Here is a 17512-nt window from a genome sequence, read left to right on the forward strand (position 1 = left end):
AGCGCGACTCACATTTCCGGGTTCATTATTACACACAGATGAAAATATTCCACAAAAAACAGCCATAATCCAACCTTGGACATCCAGATGACACAAGCCAGTAAAATATTTTGTCCAAAACATGTCTTGAAGTCGGTATATAATCCACGAATAGGTCGTTTTCGAGGAAATGCACCTCGCGATGCGCGTCCAATATTCCCTGTATTTCTTGTCATATTTTTATTTACAAATAGAATATTAGCGATTTTTTTTGTACTGAAAATGGCTGGAATTGACTGCAGCTTAAAGGGCTACACAAACCAAATGCCAACTAGTGAGGTGCATTTGTTTGCCTTTGCCAAGAATCAGGGTAACCTTTTTCCTGGGTTTTCAGCTAACTAGCGGTCTGCTACAGCTTCCTATTCAAACTCTTATATATGAGATTGGCATCAGTCTTACCCTTCACAAGACAGCAAATAATTCCCATATATAGACCCCTTTTTTATACAATGGTAAGTTAAGGACTGTAAAGGTATCTAATAGTAGGTAGACATGACTTTGTTTTCAGTATCCATTTTTGTTTAGATAAAATGTATAATTTTGTTGATTCTGCTGCAGTGATATAAACTAAGCAAACTGCACTGTCAACACTGACATTTATTTCGCCCCATTGCCTTTATATTTTTTTTACTTGAAAGACAAAAGATATCTGGAAGGCTGAATCTTAGAATAATGGTAGAGATGGATGTTCTTTGCTGGATAAAATACACTGAGCCGGCACAATGCGTTGCACTGCAGCAGCCGGGGGTCATGCACCCTGCTCTGTCACATATTCCCCCCACCGCTTTGATCACACATGATCAGCAACATCCCCTGGATAAATCCCACTCTGCTGCAAGAGAATGCAAGTGGCCTGCCCCAGCTGTGCCACAAATCTCTCAGAAGGTCAAGATGCTTCACAGTGATGTTTGATGTGAGAAGCAAACACAAGACAAGAAGAGGACTGAGGGCTGGATGCTGAAATTCAAATCGCAGACGCTCTCAGACATCATCACCGCGCCCTTGAACCCGCTGCGTCAGTGGAGCTCAGCGTTTGACATTTAAAGGCCGTGGTTGCAGGAGGGCAGTTCCCAGTGCTCAAAATTTGAAAACGGTGGAAGTTCCCAAGTGTGAATATGTACAGCTAAATGAATGTGAAGCAGAGTTAACCTGAAAAGGACCAAGAAGCATAAATAAAAGACAAAAATAGGCTCTTTGCTTCTCACCGGAGTGCAGAGAATAGCTGATGTCCGCATTGCTTCCCATGTCTTTATCCAGGGCTTTGACCCGGATGACCTCGGAGCCTGTGGGGGCCAAGTTGGAGATGCTGGCCTCATAGCGGGGGCTAAGGAAAGCTGGCGAGTGGTCATTACAGTCCTCCACATGAACCACCACCTTTGCAAAGTTCCTCTTCACCGGTATCTCCTGGTCACGCACCTGAGGAGGAAATATTTAAGGGTAAGACTCCTGAGGCTGTTTGAGTTCTATTTGGTGAAACAATAGAATCTAAAACATGAAATCATGAACATTGCATGGTGTGGGCATTAAAGTTTATTCATTTTTTTCCAATTTAAATCAAAAAATGAGAAAACTGGTTGCTTTTCTGTTTTCCCAAAGACTGTTAACAAAATCAGATGGAACAAGAAGGAAAACTTTTTCTATTTTGGTTTGGTGTAGTCTCATTCTACATTTTTTCTCTGTTTTGAACTAAAAATCATGAGAAATAAACTAGAAAGAAGGGCTCCATTTTTCATTTTTCCACCATCCATTAACGTTCATATACCCTGAGGTTGTGATTTGAACTATAGAACAGAAGTTCCAAACTTTCTCTTCAAAGTTTTGTTTTCAGGGCCATTTGAAAGTAATTTCAACCGCAGTTCAGTTCATTTTTTTCAATTTAAAGCAATAAATGTTTTTTAAATTAAAATCTAAATAATTAAATGGTTGTTTCTTTTGTTTAAAATACATGGATTAATTTTCCCGGTGAATACAAAGGAATGAAAAACACTTGCATTTCTTAGAACAAAGATATATTTAAATATTTTCCACATCGTCCTACACTTATTCCACTGATACCACTGCATAGTTACCATGATGATGAGCGTATGAACGGAGCTCATCTCATAGTCCAGCTCCTCCGTCATCACCAGGACTCCACTCTTGGGGTCGAGGTGGAAGAACTTGGTGCTGTCGGGGTGGAGGCTGCTGTGGATGGAGTACAGCAGCTTGCTGTTGGTGTCGGCATCCTGAGCGCTGATCTGCAGGATGTCCTTCCACGGGGAAGTATCCTCAGGAACCCTCACCTTAAACACAAACAAACAAAATTTTAACACTATTTTGATTCATAAAGGTGGTGTAGAGACGAAAAAAAACATACTGAGGACAAGAAATTGTTAGAGCCCTAATTTCCCCAACCAGAGAGACTGAGAGACTCTGTGATCAAATCTTATCTTGTAAATCCAGAAAAGGATGTTTGAATTTTTCCATCGTATTACATTTGTAAAACTGAGGGTGAAGGTATTGCAGAGGAGACATCTTAAGTTGAACAGGATTGTTTCCCAACAGCAAAACGATGCACAAACTTCCATAATGTAAAGAAAAGACACTGCTGTGGTGAACCTTTTGAGCATTTCATTCTGACCGCTCATAATTCCAGTTCAAGATATCTTCACAACTTGGAGGCAGTTCGCTTCTCCAGCATGGCACTGCAAGTGTAATTACATTGGACAAGAAGCTGTTTTACTGCTGAAGTTTTCTAATGAATGAAGCTTTCGTTTGTCTCAAACTGTTTGCTGATGAGCTCCTTCTATGTCACAGCATTTTCTCACAAACGTATCCACCACAGCCGCCACCATAACTTCTGCTAATGCTGTTCAGTTACTTTGCTGGACAAATATCTAACAAGACGGCTTGCACGAGCAGCATTATAAAGAACTCATTATTCTGACTGGACAAAACTACTTGTTGTGTACAGTTCATGAAGCTCTAGTTTACAGCCTTTTATTGCCACAATTCCTTTAGACAAAACGATACTCTGACTGAAAGACACAAACACACATTAGACATTCTGCTGTCTTACAGAAGTAAACATCCAGAAATTCACTTAGTGGCCACAGGATAAAGATGGTATAGAACTTCAAAAATTGACAAACAATGCTCACATTTTTAAAGTTTGCCAGTATAAAGAAATCCAGTAATAATCACCTACACATAACTGCAAACAGGAGCTGCTAATAGATAATTCTTCTTCCAAAATGGGAACAAAGACAGGCTAAAAATTCCAACAAGATAATCAAAGGCTCTGTTTCTCTAAGTTATTGTTAGTCTTATTGTTTCGTAAAAGTCAAAGGGATGCTGTTTGCATAAAACCCCTTTGGAAAAAATGCCTAAAAACTTGTAATTATGGCGTGTTGACATTACTTAGCTGCTTTTTACACCTGGTTGTGCCTCTGAAAGACCTAGAATTATCTGTAAAGAATGTCTTTTGGGGTATTATTGCCGTTAAAAACTAACCACTAAGCCCAATAACCTAAGTTCAGTATTTAATGAGAATCTGCTTGATCTTGAAAAACTCTCACCTCGTACAGCGTCTTCAGGAAGACGGGACGATGCTCATTCATGTCCAGCACACGGACGTAGGCCTGCAGTTTGGAGACGGAAAACACAGGGTTTGAGAAAATGGATGCTCAGCGTGAACGACATAAAATATGGACGGCAGCGCTTCAAAAGCTGCCTCACATGCGGCATTTGAGCCACGGCTGCCTGCAGGATTTCAAATTAGATTCTAAACAAACCAGAGATTTTGAAAATACAATGAACACATAAATAAAGTTGCAGGATGTTCTTGTTTGATGCTGCTGGTGCATCACAGTGGGCTGATATCCACAGTAATTTTAAGGGGCCAACACACTGACTTTTCTTTGATCTCAGATATTCTGATGCTCCGTTGTATTAGTTTATATTCATGATACTCAACTACAAGCCAACTGTGGCTTCAGGAAAATAAAAATAAGTCACTGCTCAAATCAGATTTCAGAGGATAATGTGAAATGAATACGCAACACCCACATGGCAGTAAATAAATCTTAACCGTAGAAACTTTTAGCAGCCCAGAGAACAATAAAAAAACAACAAAAAAATCAAGGCTCGTCAGTGCTTTGAATCGCAACCCATCTTCAAGAACCAAAAACTTCAGACAACTTCCATCTCGTTTGATCACTTAGCAAATCTCAAAGACATTGATCCTGCTTGCCAGACATGGATTAAACCTAGTCCTAGTCCATCGAACCATTATCTATACACAGTTTGATCCTCATTAGGGTCGTGGGGGGGCTGGAGTCTATCACAGATGACTTTGGGTAAAGGTAGGGGACACCCTGGACAGATCATAATCACAGGGCTTCATATACAGACAAACAATCACACTCACATTCACAACTACGAACAATTTAAAATCCCCAATTAACCTCAGCATGCTTTTGGACTGTGGGAGGAAGCCAGAGAAAACACACACACACACACACACACACACACACACACACACACACACACACACACACACACAGAGAGAACATGCAAACTCCATGCAGAAAAATCTCAGGAAGGCCGGGTTGTGAACTGTGGATCTTCTAGCTGCAAACAGAAAGTGCTAACCACCAAGCTACTGTGCAGCCCCCTACATGTAGTTTTTAAGAAACAGTTTCTGGACTAGGATTAACCCAAGCCTGGGAAGCTGAGCAAGACATTGCTTCTGCACACATTTAAATGCAGATTTTCACCCACTAATCCGTTAAAATAATGTAACAACTGCAACCAAGAACATACTGATCTTTTTTTTTTATTTTGCGACACTAAATGCTAATATGATATCACATTTTTACAGTATTATATGTAAAGAACAAATCTGGGGGAAAAAATCTATTTCTGGAGGAAGAAAAGAAGGCTTCTTGTTTTTGCATACAGTACCGTTCAAAAGTTTGGGGTCATGCAGGAAATTTCATGCTTTCCATGAAAACTCAAACGTTCATTCATGTGCTAACAGAACTGCACAAGGGTTTTCTAATCATCAATGAGCCTTTCAACACCATTAGCTAACACAATGTAGCATTAGAACACAGGAGTGATGGTTGCTGGAAATGTTCCTCTGTACCCCTATGGAGATATTCCATTAAAACACTTCCAGCTAGAATAGTCATTTCACATATTAGCAATGTCTAGACTGTATTTCTGATTCATTTAATGTTATCTTCATTGAAAAAAAAAAGATTTTCTTTCAAAAATCAGGACATTTCTTAGTGACCCTAGACTTTTGAATGGTAGTGTATATTTTTATTTGTTCATCCTGTGAGACACCGTACAGTCCTGTCTCGCTAACATCTCTTTGTTTTTACATGCACAGTTTGTGGTAAATGTCTACTTCTGTGTGTGTTTGAATCTGGAGAAACTAGTACGATTCCTAACCTGCGTGGTGGCGCTGTGGTGGCCGTCGGTGACCCGCACCGTCAGGTTGTAGTTGGAGCGTCGGGCCGCGTTGAGCTGACGGGCGATGGAGATGGTTCCCGTGTTCTTCTGGATGTCAAAGTCTTTCTCTTCGTCGCCACCTGAGAGAGAGATGGATGAGGGGAACGGACAGAAAGAGAGGTTCATTCCGTCAGGCGCCGATGCTACACTATGTGCTGTTATGGATCAGGCCATGTCCAGCTGTCACCTGCAATATCTCAGATGATGTGTCAGACTCTCCAGGTCTCAGTTTGACTGGTTGCAGGAATGATGCATGTTGGCATCGTCCTCCAGCACCTGAAGAATCTCAGATATTTCCCTGAGGGAGCTGCTAGTGGCCGTAATTAATGATCCGCTGTCTAACTTTGAAAGACCCCAAGTCTTTCAGCATCAGCCCCAGGGCAGAGAAACACTCAGGGATGATACTACTACTTCCTATTCAATTTTTTAAAATTCTTTATGCAATTATAGACACTGACAGTTGTGAGCGATGAGCGTGAGGGATTAATGAAGTCAGTCTAAGTTTAAATAGTCTCGTCTTCTCCCAGATTAATCGAAGAGACCGCCTGTTTTGTAAATATATTTGTGTCTGATAAACTCACGCAGCTGGAGTTATTGAATTAAAATAGTCCAAAAACAGAGAAGAATTGAGAAAGTTAGAGAGAAAAATAGATTTTCTTTGCTTCATATGAATCCATCCATCATAGTGGGACATTTTGATGGCTTTTTATTTACAGACAGAGTTGAGAAACCAACCGAGACACGCAGACTGGCCACAACTACAACAGCACCGTCCTCTCTGTTTACCTGTATCGCTGCTGTTTAAGTCGATGTTTAACCTTGACTTCTTTCTGTTTCATGTCCTGCCAAAAAACAGTGGCGGGTGAGGAAGGAAATGAGCAGTTACGTCTCACGGTACAAACCTTTATTTAACGCCTAGCAACTTCTTACGAAAACTTCGCAAAGCCAAGGTTAAGTGTGGGGATGTTTGTGATGTATGTCTGCAGTTTTTTTCCCATGTTATTGATTCTCTTTTAGGCTGCAATCATTCTCCTAAACGGTTTCCTTTTATCTGCAGCAGCAGAAACTTTTACTTCTTAGAATGTTTTTGCCACTGCTTTTATTAAACCTCTCTACAATGGTTTTGATTCATTCTAATTAATTTTTATATCTTAATGTATTCATCTTTTACATGTTTTTATTTTTCTTTTGCTTTATTACACAGTACATCCTTTTTAATTAATTGCGGGCAGCCAGAATCCTGATCCTATATAATATTTGTTTAATTTTGTAGAACCTTGCACTACAGAGTCCATCATGTACTGGACAGAGTATGTTTCTTCTTCTTCACTCACGCAGTAGGAATTTTTTCCGCCTGCTTCTTCTCTATTCATCATCAGGAGTATCTGAGTCCCTCTCCACCAGCCTCCTTTATCTATCCTCATTTGTTGTTGTTTTTTTGGTTTCAAATAATCAGCTATTGATCGTTTCATTATTGGAACACTGCGACAGTGAAATGGATTGTTTCACACGCCAGGCAGAGAGAGGCTAACAGAATTAATGGAGAGGAAAATGTACGACTTCCAGCCACAACAAAGCACAAAGTCTTACTATTCGACTCCCCCAAACAGTATTTGTTGCATTGCATTATCCAAAGCGACATACACTACCGTTCAGAAGTTCAGGATCACTTAGAAATGTCCTGAGTTTTGAAGGAACTCTCAGCAGGACAATGCATGCCGACACACCACAAAAACTGCTCATGAGTGGCCCGGAGAACACAACAGAGCTAAGGTGTTCACCTGAGTTCCACACTCCCCAGATCCAAATCGTACTGAGCATCTGTGGGATGCACCAGGATAAGCCTGATCTAGGTAGGACCCACGCAGCAACCCACAGGATCCACAGAATTTACCGGTGCCACAGGATATCTCCAGAGGTCCTGTGTCCATGCCCCACTGGGTCAGAGGAGATTTAGCAGCATAAACAGGGGTGAAAGTAAGCCGGAACGGTCCGGAACTGCGTACCGGCAAAAGATCTGGTGGCGGAACGCAGTTCCGGGAAAAGATCTGCTGGCGGTATGCCGCTCTTCCACCGGTATCTATGGGTACGCCAGTACGCCGCCCGGCCTGCCTGCTATCCATAGATATCGACCGGAGTTCACTCAGCAGTACGTGAGTGCGCATGCGTGTCTACTTCCGTAACACAGCGATTGTTATGGCCAGTCGCAGCCAATAGCAAATAGGTGCGCTTGATTTATTGCACTGGGACGAGCAATAAATTACACGTGAAATTCCACACGTTCTTGTGATTGGCTGAAAAACTTTCAACAGGATTTACAATGGTTAGCATCGACGGAATGGGGTGAAAGTAAGCCGGAACGGTCCGGAACTATTACTAATAGTTCCGGCAAGAATTTAAAACTACTTTCACCCCTGAGCATAAAGAAGACCAACACAATATTAGGTAGGTGGTCAGGATGTTATGTCTGGTGTATTTGAATATAAAAGATGGAGGAAGCTGCTGTGGCGTCACTCTTCGGTTTATGGGCATCTTCAGAGCCTTATGTTTGTCATTTGATTGTGAACATCTTTAGCTTTTTGGATGCGATGAACATGGATTTGTCAATCAAAGGTAGACCTGCTCAAAAACATAACCTGCTTTATTGTCAATTTTACCGTAAACGAGACCTTAATTTACCCAATAAACACCATGCTATATTGAAACTAGTGACTGAGACCATGAAGTCATTAAAAAACGCTGAGAGATGAGAGGAACAAAGCGAGGGAGAAGTTGGCTCATATTCCTCATAGACTTCTATACAATCTGACTTCTTTTTACAACCAGAGGAGTCGCCCCCTGCTGGCTGTTAGAAAGAAGCTTCAGTTTTCAGAAGAGGAGACAACATCCATCTTTTATAAACCGTCTACGATTGCACCACAAAGACATTATGTACCATCTGTCCTTTACCCTTTATCTTTGTTATGCTGTGTGAGGCAGAGCGCTCTGTTCTCCTCCTGGTTAGCGTCAACTCAAAGTTGCCACAAGGCGGGAGGTAAAAAAAAAAAAAAAAAAAAAACTCTGACAGGCCTATCTTTTCATTGAGACAGATGAGACACCTTGCAACGATGACACATTGGCTGCTGTCAGCTACGGCACACCACATGCGATTAAAACACGTTACAGATCTTAAAATTTCCGCGTCGATAGCGTGGAGCCTAAACCCGGCATCATCCAGGCTCAGAGTTGATGGGGGATTGTGAGCACCGGCATCACTGCAGAGCAATATTTTCACGAGATGGTGTTTCTAAAAGCATGGGTGAGCATGCCGATGATGTAACGTACACTCAGTTTCCAGTTTATTAGGTCTGCCTAGCTGAGACTGATGCAATAAATCCACCCCGCTTGAAGCTTATAATGTGCAATTTGTGTTGAAATAGTTTCTGGAAGGTGTTAACTCAACTTTATGGTCATTTTGAGGCTGCAGTTTGAGGTGCAGCTGGATTTATTCTTATTTTGCACTGCTGGGTGTTCTTTTTATTTTGTCCACTCGTGTTTCTGCCCACAGCAGAGAACAGTAAGGCATATTTGACAGTAACATGTGGTAAATTTGGCAGTGACCGACATATAAAAGACAATAAACTGATTAAAATACAGCTTTGATGTGCTAAAAAATTGCAAATGTCACTTGTTTACTATAAACTCCACAAAGCTCTAAATCTTCACGACAATCCCTGATTTCTGGATGTAAAAAGATGTCTTCTTGTTACTAATATATGTAACTCACAGGTGTTCAGAAGAGTTTCCTTTTTAATATGCGCCACACAGTTTTGTTGGATCCAATTCTTAACTTCGAATGTGTTAATTTTTCCTCTTTTCTTAGTCAGAAATGACCTAACTTTGAAATACACGGTGCTTTTGCATTGATCCTGACTCACTCTGACCATCTGTTTTTATCTCTCTTCCATCCTTTTGCTTCCTTTATCCTCTCTTCCTTTTCTTTCTTGCTTTCCCCTCATCCCTTCCTTCTTTTTTCTTGCATCGCCTCGCTCTTTATCCTGCACTCCCTTGTTTTTCCTCTTTCTCTCTCCCCCAGCAGGTTGTGTGTTCACATGTGAGAAGGGTAAACCTCATGCCTGCTCAGCCAGATGGTGTTTATTAAGAGATCCACCTTGCAAAGAACTAAACACACATGCGCACACATATGCACCTATATCTCTGTGTCATGCCAGACCTCATTCTGTCACTGCTTCATTTTAGTTTTTGCATTTACATGAAAAGCATATTTGGATTAACATACTGTTATTTAGCCAGCTTTTTCTAGTTTATATACTTAGCATCTTCAGACCGCAAACTGTTCCTACTGCATCCTACTGTATATATTTAAACTCCACATCGTCATTCCATGCAAAATCAATCAGCGTCTCCAACCTGACCTAAGTAGAACGAGCTGTTTGGTTTTTTGTGCAATAACTTTAGCATATTTAATGACGCCATGCAAAATTTTACCTTCCCTGTGAATATTTGCTACAGGCCCTAAAAGTACATTTTCACAGCATTTTTGAGTCTTTACATGATATAATCTCGATATCCAACACTCCCCCAGGCCAGGGAAATCACACAATCCCAAATGTGACCTTTAAAAGCAGCAAAATATGTCAAGCTTGGTACATAATTTTGACACAGAAGGAATTATGGTTTGAAGATGAGCCTGCTATCAAACTGTAGTTAAATGATACATTTCATTTGCTATCATTTGTTCTGACCAACCACCTATCCCATGTGGTGATTTGACCCTTGAATGTTTTTTTGTTTTCCAAATGTATGAACACATCCTGGGTATTCGCTCTTGTTTTCCACTCTGCAGAAGAGTTTTTGCTTATGGAACTTTGATTTATCTCATGATACTGACGTCCAAAGAACAAAAACATGATTTCGGGTTCAGATTGTGACACCTGGAGTGAATCCATGCTGGCTTATGAAGCTATGAGGGCTCAAAAATGCTGGGAAGAGTAGATTTGAGTTGATTTTAGATTTTGTAGTGATCCATGTTACTGAAAAATCTTCGCCGTTCATATTTCTTTGCTCATACTGCATACACCGATCAGCCACGACATTACAACCACTGACAGGTGAAGTGAGTAACGCTGATCATATTAGTACTATGTGGTGTTCTGCTGGAAAACTTTTCGTTTTGGCATGTGTTTTGATGACGCTTAGACACCAAAATAAACATCCCAGAACATGCACACTCCCTCATGCAAATGGAAATCCTACAGTACATGTCACTTGCCTACCGCCGAAGGAAAATACACTCCCACAATGCAAAAAAAAATCAAACAATCAGGAACATCTTGGTGAATAGAACAGAATAGCGTTACTTTTAAACCGACGGCTAAATAAGGAAAATACGGTTTTAGCTTGCTGACATGTTTTGACTACGTCTGCAGTCTTCTTCAGAGCATCATCCGACATGTGATGACGTGTCCTTTTTTAGCAAGTGACCGGGGCGAGGGGGCCTATACCCTCTCACCAGAGACCACCAGATGGGAGGAGACGTGGCCGGTCTGACAGAGTCTGACAGATCTGTCAGACTGATCACCTTATTAAAAAAAGGACACGTCGGATGTCGCTCTGATGACGCTCTGAAGAAGACTGCAGACGTAGTTGAAACATGTCAGCAAGGTAAAATCATATTTTCCTTTAGTTGTCGGTAAAAAGTAACGCTATTCTACAGTAAGAAACGACAAAATGAACATAATCCAAACATCCTGGGGAACATGACAATCGTCCAAGATGTTGATTTGACCTCCAAACTTCCTAGACACCATTCTGATCAAGATTCAACAGGTTGCAGTGGAACAAGATTGATTCCCAGAGACCCCAAAGGTCCATTGTCAACGTCCTGGTGCCAGACCCCATAGGACACTTTGAGAGGTCCTCTGGTCCAGGCCCAATGGTTCAGAGCATTTTTGACCACATAAGGGGGACCAACACAATATTAGGCAGGTGGTCACAATGGTATGGTGTATATCTTAGCACATTCATATGGCTCTGAAAGCTATTCTACTTCGACATTTTACCTTGCAACGCACTTTTACTGCTTCTTTTGCACTTCGGGTTAAATGCTAAACTTCACTTTGTTGTGTGAGCACTTGCGCTCTGTGCAATGACAGTAAAGCTCAATCTAACCTAATTTCACGTAAAATAAAGTTGGCATAAAGCACCAATCCATTATTATTCCAACTTCTTCTTCTCTTTTCTTACAATGCACAAACACTCTGCTCCCTGTTTGTTCCCGATCGATAGATAATTGGGTCATACTGAGGTCTATTTCTGTCAGTTACGCCTCAATGATTAAGCTGAAACACTGCACTAACCCACCACTTTGACAGGTCTGTGAAGCTGATTTAGATCTTTAAATCCCACGGATCGACTTCCTGTAAGATGCATTTAAAAGAAAAAGGATGCGACACGGCTTCCGCATCGCCGGCTGCCGTCTCAGCACACGGAGAGGAAGATGTACTGTAAAGGCAATTTTTTACTTTACTGATAATCTCCAAAAAAAAAAGATATCCCTGCTAAGGTTGGAGGACCCTTTCCCACTGGGGTCGGTCAAGCAAAAAGTATCTGTTACTCGTGATACTCATTTTACGTCAAAAAAATGTCCAACGGGGAAAAAAAGGAGGACCTCTAACGCAGGAATTTCACTCACATTTTTATCTAGCCATCGACACATTCATTTTCGTTTACGTGGGTCAGGGCCATGGTGGCAACAGGACAAACTGAGTGTCTTGAAGCCCATCCATCATTCAATGAGCCATCCTTGACTTTACTCAACATTTCCTTTGACTAGAAGATGGGAGGGTCGAGGTGGAGGAGAAAACACAATTATCAGATCAGAAATAAAAGGGGTTAAACATAAGAGAAATAATACAAAGAGCAGCAAATTTGTTCCCCCGATCAACAGTCTTAGGATAATATCATTTCATCTACTCTTGGACGTACATCGCTTTGGATAAAAGCTTCTCCTGAATGAAACTGTAGAATTGTAATAAGTTTTTATCTGTAATTCAGTGAAAATCAATAAAAATAACATCCATCCATCCATCCATCCTCCATACACCGCTTTGTCCTCACTAGGGTCGCGGGGGGTGCTGGATGCAGAGACTCCAGTGGAAAAAGGAGAGAAAAGTTCAGGAAGATCAGCTAAAATGACTATGAAACTGATGACCTTCTACTGTGGTTTCCTCCTGTAATTCCTCCCAGGCAAAATACTGGGTGGCTTAATTTGCTTCATTGTCTGCTGCAGGTACCAGATCAGTCCGAATAGCTCTGTCATGTTCACCCTCTGCCCTGCCCAGAGAGCCAGGTCAAGTTTCCTGCTGAGAAAACATCCTTCTTTCCGATTCGATATGCTCTTGTATTCTCTGAGTCACCGATCAAAGGATGCGTCAGCTGGTGAGGGACAGGAAGTAAGATCGACCGACTCCTTCCTTTAACTGTCTTCACTCCTGCTGTGCAGTGGAATTACAATGGCATCTATCGCAGAGGGGCAAATGGTAAATTTGATTATAGTTTATGCTCCTCCACACCCAACGGACCATAGAAATTTTCTTTGGGGAGCCATCGATATCACCATAATGCTGTTTTTGTTTGCTTTGAATTTGAATATTCAATTAGTTGAAAGTCGATCCACAATACTCTTGACATGTCAAACAATCTCAGATTCCAGCTTATATCCTAAAAATTGCTGCTTTTGTCATATTTTTATACGTTTTTGAATGGCAGAATAGATTTTTTTGTATGCTTTTAAGACAAAAAGTAATCTTAAACTATTATTTTACTTTGCATACTAACTGGCTGATCTATTAACAGAAGTAACACATATTATAATGCAGCAATAATTACAATTTAGATTGTATTTTGTCAGATTCATTTCAATGCTACAAAGGTTATGAGTGGCGCTTTGGGTCATATTAATTCATTAAACTCAAGTGTTTCTGGCCTGCGGCTCTTAAAATGATTTAAATTCAGCTCACAACCTCTTGCCAAGGTCATAAATCTCTGATCTGTGACCGCTTCAAGAAGAGGGTGGTTTCTACTTTCTCTTCAAGCTGCTTACTTTTAATTATTAATTATTTTTAGAGCCTTGAAGAGGCTACACAATCCCGTGTTTCATGAGACAGAAATGCAAAGCAAAGAAAGTTTCACAGAGCAGAAACATGTTTCTTGTTCTTTCTGATCTTTTTCAAACATCATATGACCCTGTGGTTAATCCTGGAACTCCTGGAGGGCTGCTCAAGACTGGAAAGATCAGAGTGAAACTTTGACATATTTATGTCAACTCAGAGTCATCTTGCTTGTATTTTACTGAAGCACACATTCTGGTCTCACAGTCTTCATTAGCGAATTATTTCGTACTTTTTTCTTCTTATAAAGGGAGGACGATGTGGCTAAGAGCTCTGGAATACACTAGTACTCCATAAGAAAATTTCATGTTTTGGTCAAACTCATTTGACCTCATTTCTTAAGGTTACGATCTCTCATGCTAAACTGAAAAAAATTTCTGGGCTTGTAAAAGAAATAATCTGTTATGTCATGGTATCATCATCACCGCAACATGCTAAAAGCTAAAGTTGCATTGTCTATGTATTTGACTGGATAAAAAAGATTTAACGTAGCCTTCAGGTCTGAAACGTTACAGCGATGCTTAAGTGCCTTAAATCGTCATGCTTTCCGACGGCCAACAGGGGGCGACTCATTTGGCTGCAAATAACCAGTCAAGTTATGAGAAAATGATCAGACTTCTCCCTTGATCTGTTACCTCAGAAAGCATTTTACTGATGAGTTTGTGTTCTCAATTGCTAGTTTCAAGTGTTTTTGAATACAGTGTGATGTCCATTTTGTAAATTCAGGTCCCATGTAGAGGAAAATGTAGAACAGAGAAGCTCAGGTTCTTCAGTCAAGTTCACCTCTCTCATTACGTTCAATAATGGTTCCAAAAACCCAAGACAGCTGCAAAACAGTCGTTCACGAAGCAATTGGTGACATTACAGAGGTTACGTGCATCTTTGACTTACAGTCTAAGGTTCATGGCTGCATCACCCATTCCTAACTGCTCTCTAGATATTCTATATCAAATGCTAGCATGAGAAATGATCTTTTCACATATCGCAGCTTGTTAGGCTTAAACTCGACCTTCTGATCAATAGCTCAAAGTTCTAACCTCTGACACACACCTACTTTATTCACAACCCTGTTTGAGGCACTACTGTCCTATTATATTGCACCGTTTCATTTGCTACACTTTCTATTCAAGTGGGTTTAAGCCTTTCTGTGCTTCTATCTCGAGCTACCTTGAAACTCTGCTGAATTTAGACCAGAAGAGGTGCGTCTTTTATAGTCTGTGTTTTATGGCTGTATGAGCCAGCCTTAACTGATCTTTAGATATTCTGCGTCAAATTCCTGCAAGGAAAATGATTTCCTTTTACAAATCTCAGCTTGTCAGGCTTGAACTTGACCTTCTAAACTGTCGCCCAAAGGCTTAACCTCTGACATATACCTTCCTTATTCGAGTCTCTACAACCCTTACTCTGTACAGTTTGAGGGGGAAACCAACCTTTACACAAGCAGAGCAGATTTGTTACACTTTTTATTCTAGTAGGTTTATGTCTTTCTGTGTTTCTACCTGCAGCTAACAAGAAACTCTGCTGAATTCCAACCTGAAGAGGGGTGTCTTTTTGTAGTCTATGGTTTATGGCTGCATCAGCCAGCTCTAACCGATCTTTAGATATTCTACGTTAAATTCTTGCAAAGAAATTTACTTCTTTTTTACATATCGCAGCTTGTCAAGGTTGAAACACAACCTTCTGATCCGTCGCCCAAAGCCTTAACCTCTGACTACCTTATTCAAGTCTCTACAACCCTTAATCTGTACAGTTTTAGGGGGAAACCACCCTTTTCACAAGGAGAGAAGATTTGTTACACTTTTCATTCAAGTGGGTTTTAGTCTTTCTGTGTTTCTATCTCGAGATAACAAGAAACTCAGACCCAAAGATCTGCATATTTTACATACAGTCTAAGGTTTATGACTGTATCAGCCAGCCCTAAGTAATCTTTAGATATACTATGCCTAAATCCTGCAAGGAAAATCTTTCTTCTTCTTTTTTTAATTATTCTTATACTCGACCTTCTGATCTGCAGCTCAAAGCCCTAACCTCTGACACACATCTACCTTATTCACAACCCTGTTTGAGCCACCACCGTCCGATTACACTGTATGGTTTGAGTGGGAAACCAAACCTTTCACAAGGAGAGAAGATTTGTTTTTATTCAAGTCGGTTTAAGTCTTTCTATGTTTCTATTTGGAGCGAAGAAGAAACTCTGCTGAATTCAGACCCAAAGATGCATGAACCCCTGCAACCAGGGCAGATGCTCAGCGCTCCCCTGCAGCGGACGGAGCTCGTCCTCCAGCAGAGAGCCGAAGCCTCGGACCTGAAGGTGCTCACCCTCATCCACAACCACATCACACCCAGCTGAGAGCCGCTCCAGAGCACAGCACACAGATCACAGTCTGGAGAAGCTGGAGGGACGTCACATCCATCAACAAACAGCAGAGATGCAATCCTCGCCTGAACTCCGATATCAAGTCGGTGTTTCTGTGTTTCCATTCAGCTCTAGACGCAGCGTGTTGTTTTTCTGCAGATTTACAGGAGGTGTTGGGAGTTATTTTGACAGAGAGGGAAGTCTTCATTTGTCTCCCAGAGTTATCTCGTGGCCAGAGAGCGATGATAGGCATCTGGTGTTCTGCTTCTGGAGAGGAGGAAGGTAAAGCAGGGCAATAAATACCTGATCATATCTGCATGGGAGAGGAGTCCTGTGGAACTACAGCCCTCATCTGCCAACGCAGAGATGAAGGTCAGAGATATACGACCGAGGAGCAGACTGGGACGCGCTGAAATGGACTAAAATAAAACCGAAACACGGCAGCCCGTCTCCAGTCCTGTCATGTTGCAATAAAACTAAGAGAGAGGAGAAGATGGGAAGAGGGGAGGACCAGTTGATCTGATGGTTGACAGGCCATAGGTGGTAATTACTGCATTATGTTCTCAGACCACACGAGGAGAGAAGCACACAATTATCCAACACCACCATAAACACTTCAGCTCTGATTGATTAAACACAGAACCGTCAAAGCTACTCCAACCGCACGCTGCAAAACATTAAACATGGCAGGAATGCAGGTTATTTACTCCAAAGCACTGCACTCCACACAAATCCAGCTTTTTAACTCTTAACCTCTTTACTCCCACTACATTCACCTTCACCATAGCTCAAGGTTATATTGCAGATAAGGATTTTTCACTTGAAACTAATTATTTCATAAAATATGCTGTAGACTGAAATAGTAACAGAACATTACAATATGACTGACACTTTATTTGACCAGTAATTACATTGGTGATCATTTCACATGAGCCTCTTTCTATTGTGGTACTGATAAAAAATAAAACTTTGTCGACCGTGTTGACTCATAACGTCCCAAATCTATGTTAACACTGCAGGATCCGGCTGTTAAACCTTTCCCAAGCTGACCAGAAAGTTGGTTTCAACTGAACGCAAATCTGCTCCGATGCGACAAGTTGCCTTTAGGACAGAATCTGCAGCAACCGCAAAGATGATTTCTATCACAAACCACAAACAAACAACAAAATAAGAACTGTTGCTGCTGGGGGGTGTCATTTTAAACATATTTAAATTCTGTACTGCATCTCAAATCAGCTAAAGCTAGAAGCTGCTGTGTTTGGAAGAAGCTTTAGAGAAATGCTGTAAATCGGAGGAACTCAGAATTCATTTCTACAAACATCCATTAATTTATAATCTCAAAACTTAACACCTCAGAGGGAGGCTTTACAATCAAACACCTTTTGTCTTTAGAGACTTGATTTGGAAATGAAACAAAAAAGATCTGTTAGATATGAATAAATGACTT

General features: G+C 41.0%; 1 protein-coding gene across 1 annotated transcript in view; it reads right to left on the minus strand.

Moving 5' to 3' along the window:
• fat2 (FAT atypical cadherin 2) overlaps positions 1–17512 on the minus strand; it is a 152115-nt gene that overhangs the window by 81348 nt on the left and 53255 nt on the right. The window contains exons 7-10 of the mRNA XM_051954476.1: positions 5479–5618; positions 3597–3659; positions 2109–2321; positions 1245–1455 (exon numbers count right to left, since the gene is read on the minus strand). Coding sequence (XP_051810436.1) covers positions 1245–1455; positions 2109–2321; positions 3597–3659; positions 5479–5618 — 627 coding nt within the window. The remainder of the gene's footprint in view (positions 1–1244; positions 1456–2108; positions 2322–3596; positions 3660–5478; positions 5619–17512) is intronic.

Source organism: Acanthochromis polyacanthus, chromosome 10 (genome assembly GCF_021347895.1).
Source record: "Acanthochromis polyacanthus isolate Apoly-LR-REF ecotype Palm Island chromosome 10, KAUST_Apoly_ChrSc, whole genome shotgun sequence".
Lineage (NCBI taxonomy): Eukaryota > Metazoa > Chordata > Actinopteri > Pomacentridae > Acanthochromis > Acanthochromis polyacanthus.